The 10,227-nt window shown below is 45.0% G+C and overlaps 1 protein-coding gene across 3 annotated transcripts; it reads right to left on the reverse strand.

The window, feature by feature from the left end:
• Positions 1 to 197: 197 nt before the first annotated feature.
• lrrc2 (leucine rich repeat containing 2) lies at positions 198 to 8,206 on the reverse strand. 3 transcript variants are annotated; one of them, XM_076729755.1, is made up of 10 exons: positions 8,178 to 8,206; positions 5,375 to 5,519; positions 4,308 to 4,423; positions 4,094 to 4,182; positions 3,851 to 4,007; positions 3,570 to 3,706; positions 3,032 to 3,177; positions 2,659 to 2,811; positions 1,759 to 1,925; positions 198 to 1,149 (listed from the first exon to the last, which is right to left on the reverse strand). In XM_076729755.1, the coding sequence occupies exons 2-10, from the start codon at positions 5,509 to 5,511 to the stop codon at positions 1,100 to 1,102; spliced, it is 1,152 nt and encodes a 383-aa protein (XP_076585870.1). In that variant the 5' UTR covers positions 5,512 to 5,519; positions 8,178 to 8,206; the 3' UTR covers positions 198 to 1,099. The 3 variants fall into 3 exon arrangements, with proteins under 3 accessions (XP_076585870.1, XP_076585868.1, XP_076585869.1); XM_076729753.1 differs by having other exon boundaries at positions 4,094 to 4,185; XM_076729754.1 differs by lacking the exon at positions 8,178 to 8,206 and adding an exon at positions 7,591 to 7,641 and having other exon boundaries at positions 4,094 to 4,185.
• Positions 8,207 to 10,227: the final 2,021 nt, after the last annotated feature.

Consider the following 10,227-nt stretch of genomic DNA (forward strand, 5'->3'; position numbering starts at 1 on the left):
TGGGAAGAAAAATTATTTTTGAAAAGCGAAAATTATTTGAAAACATTTTTTACAGGTCAAATCTCACTGAGATTAAAATCTGTGTTTGAAGAATGATGAAGATGAAGATTTTAAAAAGGGAAACTCAGCTGGAAGCCACAAAATCAACACAAAACAGCCAAACGCTCAAACGCTCACTTAAAGATATGGAAGGTCAATCCTGCCAAGAAAAAAAGGAAAGATGAAATATTAAAAATGATACAAGTGAAATCAAAATAATGATTTTTGACGCCAAAATTCTGACAAAGTAAAAAAAATGTTATGTCAAAGGTGTAATGTGCCAGAAGTTTGACTAAATGTGTCAAAATTCCAGTATTTTGACTTTATACCTCATAATCTCGTCTCTTTTTGGAATGCAATTTATTTTATTTTACAAATTGTCATAAATTTGACTTAAAATCTAAGAATTTTAAATCTGAAAGTCAACATTTTGACTTTCCACCCAAATATTTTTCAATTTTAGCTGAATTTCCAGAAAATCAGCAAAAGAAAATGAGTGAATGTTTGTTTCCATCAACTTCTATTATGTGATTATCGAGTTGCTTCATCGAGATGAGCAGAAGGTGGCGCCAGTTCTGCGGTCAGAGACGTGTTAAAACACCAGAAGAAGAAGAGCGCCAGTCGAACATCAAACTGAAGGAAACACGTTTTTTGTGTCTGAGCTCTGACTCAATGTGAGTATTTTATTTTTTATAATTCTTAACTTTTTGTTTTTTCGTTGTGGAATAAAGTCAATAAAGTTCCATAGAATCCTCGTCAGTCGACCCCTTTAAAGAAACACCGGACTCAAACTTCACGGTTCTCCGAAACAACACAAAATTTTCCCGATTCTTTCTCCTCACGGAGTCAAAGCTAGGAACAAGCTAGCGTTAGCATGTTAGCTCGGTGAAGTTAAAGCTGCAGTGGGCGTCGGCTGACTCGTTTCAGCGAGTCCAGATTCTGAGTGTGTAAATGTTTCCGGTGCTTCAGGAGGACTGGACCTCAATGAAAACCTGGACCAGGAGCAGGTTTCATTGACAGGCCGTCAGCTCCACCTTCATCATCTTCGTCCTCCTCTTCCTCACAGCAGGCAGGAGATGGAGACCTTGGTGGTGGAGTAGGGGACGGTGTCTAGTGTGGGACAAACAACATGTCGCTCAGTCAGCACTTTGATTCACTCCAGATGATTCAGTATTGACCTTTTAAAGATTATAGATGGAAATAAAACTGATCATCAATGGAAATATGATCAGCTGTTTGTAGAGCTGCTACGACAGGAAGCAGAGTTGGACTAAATATTTGGCAAAAAATTGAACTATAAGATCAAAACATAACAATAATATATTTTCCATAAAATGCAATATCAATATAATCAATAAATATATTCACAATGCAAAATGGAACAGAGCAAACAATATTTTCCCAAAAAGCAGCAGAATTTGTAGATTAACGGCACCTTTAATATATCGTAAACATCATTCACAACGCTAAAATATGTAGTGAAAAATGCTAAATTTAGCATGATGTTTTGTTCTAAACCATGTTTCATGTACTGTGCTCACGACTTTAAATGTATAATTCAATGAGAATATTTAATAAAATATAAAAGAAGTTTTCAACATCACAAACTAATATTTGATATTAAAAATCATTTCGAGCATCAAGAATAAAGAAATGAAGTTCCTGCTTGTTGCTCTGGTCAGTGAAGCTTTTTGTCCCTCCGCTGCTCCGTAGTCTCACCTCTGTCCTTCAGCGAGCTGATGTAGGCCTCGATGAACTCCTTCTCTCTGCTGTCCTTCACCTCCTCTCTCTGCTCTCTCCACCTCCTCCTTTTGTTCTCCTCTTTCTTCTTCTCCTCCTCCTTCTTCTTGGCTTCACTCGCCGGGTTGTCGTACAGTCGGATGAACCTGACGAGGAACAGAGACGATCAAACGACAGGATGGGACAGTCCGACAACATGAGGACAAGAACTGCTGGACTTCGGTGTGTTTCGTCGTGTTTGTGTCTGTTCTCGCCACCTACAGGTAAAGAGAGAAACGGCAGGGCGGTCTGAACACGACCACCACCTGCAGGCCGCCGCCGGTACTGCAGCACTTTTGTTGATCTGTTTTTTTATTTATCTGCTGCTGTTTGTGATGAACGATGATTGTGAGCGCAGCCGTTGTCGACTGCCAAAGGAAATTATTTCAGTGACTCCAAACTTTTCTGATGCTTTCTTTCCTGTTTGGCTGGAGGAACTGGTTTCTAACTGGTCTTAAACGGTTGAGCTAACTAACCTCACTGTGGCTTTAAGAACAAAAACCAGCTTTTGTTTCAATCCAGAACCTGAGAGTCAAAGTTTCATGTGGAGTTCCACAAGGTTCAAGTCTGGGTCCACTACTCTTCAGTTTTCACGTTACCACTAGAGGTCGCCATCGGCTGCCAGCACTTATTGATCATTGTTGTTGCGCAGACAGAGCTAGCCTCCATGAAGAACATCGTAGCTTTAACTTTACTGCATAAAAACTGCGTTTCTAACTCAAACTTTAATCTCATGATATATGTTTTTGAGTCTTTCGATCTGAAGGCGTTAAAATGCTCTTGGTCCCTGATTGGTCCCTCAGAGAGTGAAACGGTCGCTGTGGTAGCGGCTTCGTGTACTTGATGTCGGGGTTGCAGCACAGTTTGGTCGGGATGCAGTTGAGCTCGTCGCCGCTGACGACGATCATCTTGAGCGTGGAGATGTTGGTGAGACAGTGAGGGAGGTAAGACAGGTTGTTCTTATGGACGAACAGGGTGACCAGCTGCTCCAACCTGCACACACACACACACACACATTTATTTGATACACACATGTATACACACAGTTAATTGGTGGTAATTTGTGAAACAATGTGCAACTAAAGCACAAAGAATACTTTGACGCTTGTTCTGTCTGAGACTGAGATATTTGATGTCTTACGTACAGTAAGTGTAGACAGCTGTTGCTCAGAGTAATCTGATTACAGGTGGTGGTGATGATGTCATCAGTTACCTGTCCATGTCCTGCGGCAGGTCAGTCAGACTGTTGTTGCTCAGGTCCAGCAGCTGCAGGCTGCTCATCCTCAGAGCACAGATGGGGATCGACACAAACTTGTTCTCTGCGATGTCCAGGTGGACGAGCTGCTTCAGGCTGCTCAGCTGACACAGGTTACACAGTGACATCATCAACACAGTGACACCATCCAAACAGCGACATCATCCACGCAAACAAACCGCCTGTCCACAGGTAACAAAATCCACCAAGCAGCACGGCTAAAGGAGACCGATTAACACGTCATCTCGTTGTTTAACCTGGACACAAACTGAAGTGGACGTTAATGTGCAGAACATTCTCCCCAAAATGTCAAAGTGGCCCTTTAAGTCTACGAATGAAGAGACAAAGAGAACAAAACCAGCACTTCATCGTCCACTGTCTGTAAATCAAGCGTCAGTCTCTGCACGTTCGACCATTTCCTGTTCAGGGACTGACACCAGGATCTACCTGGAGAGCTGAATCTACCGGGACGGCTCATCCCGTCCACTCGTCTCACCTCAAACGGCAGCTCGGACAGGTTTCCGTTTCCTGTGAGTTCGAGTCTCTTCAGGTTCTCACAGTTTCCGAGTTCTGGAGGAACTCTGAGCAGACGGTTGTAGCTGACGTTCAGTTCCTTCAGCTCCGTCAGTTTACCTGAGGACAGAGACGGATGTGTTTGTTCTAAGGATCCTCAACACAAACCTTCAGGTTTACCACATTCAGCTACACAGGAAGTAGTATCTGTCCTCCTCTGATTGACGGAAAAAAGGAAAAACTAAAGGATAAATGAAACCTCACCGATCTCAGGTGGCAGCTCAGCAATGGTGTTTTTGGGGATCTCGAGCACGGTGAGCTGGGTGAACAGAGCCAGGTATTCAGGCAGCCGACTGATCCTCGTCCCCCGGACGTGCCACTCCTTCAGGTAGGTCATCCACTGCAGCTCCTTCGGGAAATCCTGCAAAAACATTCACCTCCTGGCAGTTATTTTCCTCAGGTGAACATTGTAGAAGGTGGAGTTCTGTCCTGAACCTGTTGGCTCACCATCCAACGTTCTCCATTCAGCTGGAAGATCAGCTTGTTCCCCTCCTGATCCTCCTGATCCTCCAGATCCTTCTGATCCTGCTGCTCCCCTTCTGACGGATACACAACAACATCAAGCAAACAGCTGTATGTACCCTTGTACACCTGTATGTACCCGTGTACACCTGTATATACCCGTGTACACCCGTATGTACCCTTGTACACCCGTATGTACCTGTGCAGGTCTGTATATCCGTCAGTCTGTCTCTCTCCAGGTAATGGTGCAGCAGGTTGCGTTCACTGCTCTTCAGACTCTTACAGTAGATGCGATACTGCCACTCCTGGTCGATCCTTCTCACACACACACACACACACACACACACACACACAGACATGTTAATGAGTCATATTAACGTCCTATCAGATTCCAGACGGACAGGATGTTCCTGTTCGTCCTCCAAACTCGTGACCTTTCTGTTGTCTGGAGGCCAGACGTTTCCCCGCTGTCACTGCTGGACGAGGCGCTGACGGTGGGATATAAATAACAGTGTGTGTGTTCATATTACTAAAATCAGGCCTGACTGTCATCATTCATGGCTGACGGTCAGCTGTGAGTCTGTTTCTATCAAACTGTGAAGCTGAAGTCGACTCATGAGAGCTGACAGCTGCAAACTGTGGACACACACTAAAACTGTGAAAAATACTGTGTTTCACTTTTAAAGAATGTCTTAAAATGTTTATGGTGAATTTCGAGGAGCTCGTTTGTCCTCTGAAGACATCTGAGCAGCGTCTTCATGCTGACAAAAGAAAACTGTAGAAAGTGACATAAAAAGAAAGTACAAGTATGTCAAAGTTGTACTGAAGCTGTGGGGCAATGTAACAAAGTACAATTTGAAGGTTACTTGTACTTGAGTATTTCTATTTCATGCCATTTTCTGCTTGACTCCTCATGGAGTACTGCAGTAATGGCTGAGTGCTCTCGTAGTACTGCAGTAACGGCTGAGTGCTCTTGTAGTACTGCAGTAACGGCTGAGTGCTAACCCCCTAACCCTCTCACAGTACTGCAGTAATGGCTGAGTGCTCTCGTAGTACTGTAGTAACGGCTGAGTGCTCTCGTAGTACTGCAGTAACGGCTGAGTGCTCTGGCAGTACTGCAGTAACGGCTGAGTGCTCTCGTAGTACTGCAGTAACGGCTGAGTGCTCTCGTAGTACTGCAGTAACGGCTGAGTGCTCTGGCAGTACTGCAGTAACGGCTGAGTACTCTCACAGTACTGCAGTAACGGCTGCTCTGGCTGAGCTGACCTGCTGAGGGCGCTCTTCTCGATCCTCTCCTCCTCCTTCTTCTGTTTCTGTCTGTATTTGTTGACGCGGACCTCCCAGATCCCCCTGAGCAGAGACAGATCACAGACCGGGACGTCCACCTTCCTCTCCAAACCCATCTCTGCTCCTGGAGAGAGGAGGAAGAAGAGGAGGAAGAGGCTGATCTTAAAGTCAGATTTTATTGTCTTGTGACCTCTGAAGCTGATTGTAGAGTTTCAGTGGTGGAATTTAACTGAGTTACTTTTACTCAAGTCCTGCACGATTTTCAGGTATTCGTACTTTGTACTACTTGTTCTCCACTACGTCTCAGAGGGAAATGCTGTACTTTTTGCTTAACTACATTCATCAAAGACCCTAGTCAGTTCTGCACAGACTGCAGTCTGACAGGCGGTCCTGCAGCTCCAGTCCTACAGGATCCAGTCCTACAGGATCCAGTCCTACAGGATCCAGTCCTACAAGTCCAGTCCTGCAAGTCCAGTCCTGCAGGTTCAGTCCTGCAGGTTCAGTCCTGCAGGTCCAGTCCTACAAGTCTGGTCCTGGAGGTCCAGTCCTGCAGCATCCAGTCCTGCAGGTTCAGTCCTACAGGATCCAGCCCTGCAAGTCCAGTCCTGCAGCTCCAGTCCTGCAGGTTCAGTCCTGCAGGTCCAGTCCTGCAGGTTCAGTCCTACAGGATCCAGCCCTGCAAGTCCAGTCCTGCAGCTCCAGTCCTGCAGCAGCAGTTTCAGGTACAGCTTTCTTCATCAATCAGTTTCTCTGTAATCGTTCAGTTTAAGAACTTGAACTGACAGTTTTAGGAACCAGTTACTTTGCAAAATAAGATTTCTGCCTGAAAACATGTGAAGAGCTTATAAAATATGATGCTTTGTTATGAATTAAACCCCCAGCAGAACATAAAGTTTGAGCTGAAATGATTGGTTGGTTCGTAGCGTCTCATAGAGCTTTAGTGATAACAGATGTCTTTACTATCAAAGACGAGCAGCAGGTTCTGCTAAAATATGTTAAAGCTTGAACCCAGAGACAGACCTGAACTTCTGAACTACTTTATCTACTTTCAAACTGAGACAGAGGCCATTTACTGCGTGTACTTTAAAAACAACGAGTATGCGTTACCGATTGTAGACTCATAGTTAGACATGAGTCAGTGCAGTACTTTTAGCAGTAATGTTTCTGCAGTGTAGTATCGGAGTACGTCCTTGCCGGTGTCAGTGTCAGTGCAGGTGCAGGTGCAGGTGTCGATGTCGGTGCAGGTGTCGATGTCGGTGCAGGTGCAGGTGCAGGTGCAGGTGCAGGTGTCGGTGCAGGTGCCGGTGCAGGTGCAGGTGCAGGTGTCGGTGCAGGTGTCGATGTCGGTGCAGGTGCAGGTGCAGGTGCAGGTGCAGGTGCAGGTGTCGGTGCAGGTGCAGGTGTCGGTGCAGGTGCAGGTGCAGGTGTCGATGTCGGTGCAGGTGCAGGTGTCGGTGCAGGTACAGGTGCAGGTGTCGGTGCAGGTGCAGGTGTCGGTGCAGGTGTCGATGTCGGTGCAGGTGCAGGTGTCGGTGCAGGTGCAGGTGTCGATGTCGGTGCAGGTGCAGGTGCAGGTGCAGCTCTGTGGCCTACATGCAGACACTGACAAACACGTCGTCTGTCAATGTCGCTCACATTTCTCAACAGTCTGGTGACGCAGCAAAGTTCAACAAAAGGCTTTTACTTTGAAACCCGACAGCTGGCGTGTCGTCAGAGCGAGCTGTGCTAACGTCCTGTCCTGACTGCATGTGCACGCTTCTCCGTGGACGGTTAATGAGACACTTTAATGGTGTCGCAGATGATTTTCAGCTTTCATCCCAAAATGTCTGAAGACGCTCAGTTTTCAGTAACTGACTGAACTCAGTTCAGACTGGACCTGATAAAACAGAAGCTCTCTGAGGTCATGGAGGCTCTGCGTCTCTGAAACGCTCCACATGAAGTCTGAGCATCACTCTGGATCAGGATCTGACTCTGGACCTGGTTCTGACTCAGGCTCGTTGTGTTCTGACCCGTCTTGATTATGGTTCCTCCTCCTCAGCCTCAGCAGAACATCACCAGATCACCAGCAGGTCTCTGAGGTCCTCTGATCAGGTTTGCTGGTTGTTTCTGGATCCAGACTGAAACCTGAAGGAGGCTTTGAGGTTGTGGTTCCTAAATGGACTTCAGACCTGTGGACACCTTTGAAAGCAGCTCACCTGTTTAGACTTGTGTCATTTTCTCTTTGCTCTTCTTTGAGTTGATTTCTGTTTGATGGTTTTCTTCTTCTTCAGTCTCGTTTCATTTCTTTGTGAAACACTTTGTGATGTTTGACTCTTAAAAGATCCCCAGAGGATGAACCTCGCGGACTCTGGGTCGGGTCCTGTAGCGCCACCAACAGGTCAAATGTTCCAACACTTCAAATTACGACGTGACACCTCGAAACCAAACGCCTCAGCTGCTGTCAGCCTGAGCACGCGGCCATGCTCCATGTTAGCATGTCACACTCACACGTTATATGTTAGCCTGCTGGAATGCTAACATGCTAAATGTACACAGAGATGAAGGACGTGGAACTCGACTTCCCATGAGTCATCAGTCCTGTTTACAGAGGACAGACCTCATCCTGCTCTTCATGAAGCCACTTTTTCACTTTAAGAGCTGCTAATCTTCCTGGAAGCTGCAGGATTTCCTGCGTCGTGTCTGTTTATTGGACGTCTTCTGTGTCTGTTTCCTGTCGGAGAATTCAGGAAGTCCAAACCGACATCGAGCTGCGAGAGAAACAAACGTTCCTGCGTGTTCTTACCTGAGAGTCCCTGCTAACGTCCTGCTCAGCAGCTTGTTTACTGAGATCTGACTCTGTGTGTGTGTGTGTGTGTGTGTGTGTGTGTGTGTGTGTGTGTGTGACACAACATGCTATTTTTACCAGCAGAGATGTGACCCCTGCTGTGTGTGTGTGTGTGTGTGTGTGTGTGTGTGTGTGTGTGTGTGTGTCACATGAGGCCCGTCCCTCCTCACATTCCTCTGTTCGCTGACGACACGTTTGTCTAATTTAATGTCGTTTAAGGGGAAATCGTCTTAACGAGTGTCTGGCGTGGAGGTCGTTGTCACGCGGCTCAGGTGGACTTTGATTTTCATTCCAGTTTCACTTTGATCTCATTGATCTCTGCGTCGTTTGTCCCCTTCAGTTAATCAATAAATGAATTTAATCTTCACTGAAAATGTGATAATTTATTTGTTGTTGTTTGTATTTTAACCTGAATGTGCAAAAGAACTAAAATCATCAAATAAATATGATGGAGCGAAAGTAGAAAGTAGCATAAAATGAAATACTCAAACAAAGTACCTCAAAATCATTCAGTACTTGAGTAAATGTACTCAGTTACTTTCAGGGTTTCTGCGTCATTTCAGTTTATTGTTTTTAGGAAGAAGCAACATGTGACACAAAGTAAAGAAGACGTGGAGTTAAAAAAGGAGAATCCACCTTCACATCATCATCATCATCATCGCCTCAGCGTGAAGGCCCCTGTTTAGTTTTTTGATTCTGGATTTGATTCTGGTTTTGATTCTGGTTTTGTTTCTGGATTTGATTCTGGTTTTGATTCCGGTTTTGATTCCGGTATTGATCCGGTTTTGATCTGGTTTTGATTCTGGTTTTGATTCCGGTATTGATCCGGTTTTGATCTGGTTTTGATTCTGGTTTTGATTCCGGTATTGATCCGGTTTTGATCTGGTTTTGAACTGGTTTTGATTCCGGTGTAATGGACTGATAATTCGTGTCTGAAACTGGAGCTGGAACTCTTCTTCAGTGTTTTTCTGAATCCACTGATGACTTTGTGTTTGGTTCAAAGACATCAGGGACAAATCAGGTCAGCTGCTCTGAATGTTTCAAAAATCAGCTGGGATTGAACTTTTTTAGGTTTCAAGGTGACAGATGTACAAAAAGCAGCTGTGAGACACTGATTCATCTATAAATATCCATCTGAGCGACATTTACAGTCGACGTGACGCCGTCTGTGCTCACCTTCTTTAAATACACACACACACACACACACACACGCTGATGGCATGTTCGACTGTGCTGCGGGACACAAACAGAAGCAGGAAGCAGCTTTTCAGAGTTCAGGACCATCAGAGAGACACAGAGACAATCCAGTTAATATTCATGTAGAGACACAAAGAAGAAAATATCTTCTGCTTCTCACAATTTATTTCACATGTTGTCATTTACAGGTCCTGAAGGCTGAAGGCTTACTACTCATCATCATCATCGTCATCGTCATCGTCATCGTCATCGTCATCATCATCGTATTTGATGGTGTACATACAGAAATTCTGGATTTGATGGCTCGTGTATCGAGCAGCACTGAGCCCATACGAAAAAGAATTAAGTCCAAATGTTAATAATTAAAATATGGACAAACAGAATAATCCATGAAGCAAAGTAAAGGAAATAATCACATACAGAAACAACAGTTGTTGTATGTTTTGGACTAAATATCTGATATCTGGACCTTTGCGGATGTGTTCAGAGTGTTTTATTGATGTGTGGATCAGCGAGAGGCGCCGCGGCGTGCGTCCTCAGCCTTGACTCTGTTGGCTGTTTGCTGAGCCGCCTGTTTTGACTGTATCTTGAAGTGATTTCCATCAATCGATCGCAGGAATCTGAGCTTTCTCATGGTGTGATGGAACGATAGGAAAAGTGAAAATCTGAAGGAATGAAACTAAAAGCAGCACATTTAGATGTGAGAGCCTCCGAAGTCGAGGAGCACAAACCCAGAGATCTTTTCCTGAAGTAATGAGACCAAGTACTCTGCTACAAGTAGAAGTACTGCATTCAGATTTTACTTCAGTAC

Source organism: Chaetodon auriga, chromosome 5 (genome assembly GCF_051107435.1).
Source record: "Chaetodon auriga isolate fChaAug3 chromosome 5, fChaAug3.hap1, whole genome shotgun sequence".
Lineage (NCBI taxonomy): Eukaryota > Metazoa > Chordata > Actinopteri > Chaetodontiformes > Chaetodontidae > Chaetodon > Chaetodon auriga.

Coding starts and splice junctions, on each gene's coding strand:
- lrrc2 (XM_076729753.1), bottom strand. CDS start 5,511: ATGGGTTTGGAGAGGAAGGTGGACGTCCCGGTCTGTGATCTGTCTCTG. Junction 4,424..5,374: donor GAGAAGAGCGCCCTCAGCAG/GTCAGCTCAGCC, acceptor GTGTGTGAGAAG/GATCGACCAGGAGTGGCAGT. Junction 2,812..3,031: donor CTGCCGCAGGACATGGACAG/GTAACTGATGAC, acceptor GTGTGTGTGCAG/GTTGGAGCAGCTGGTCACCC.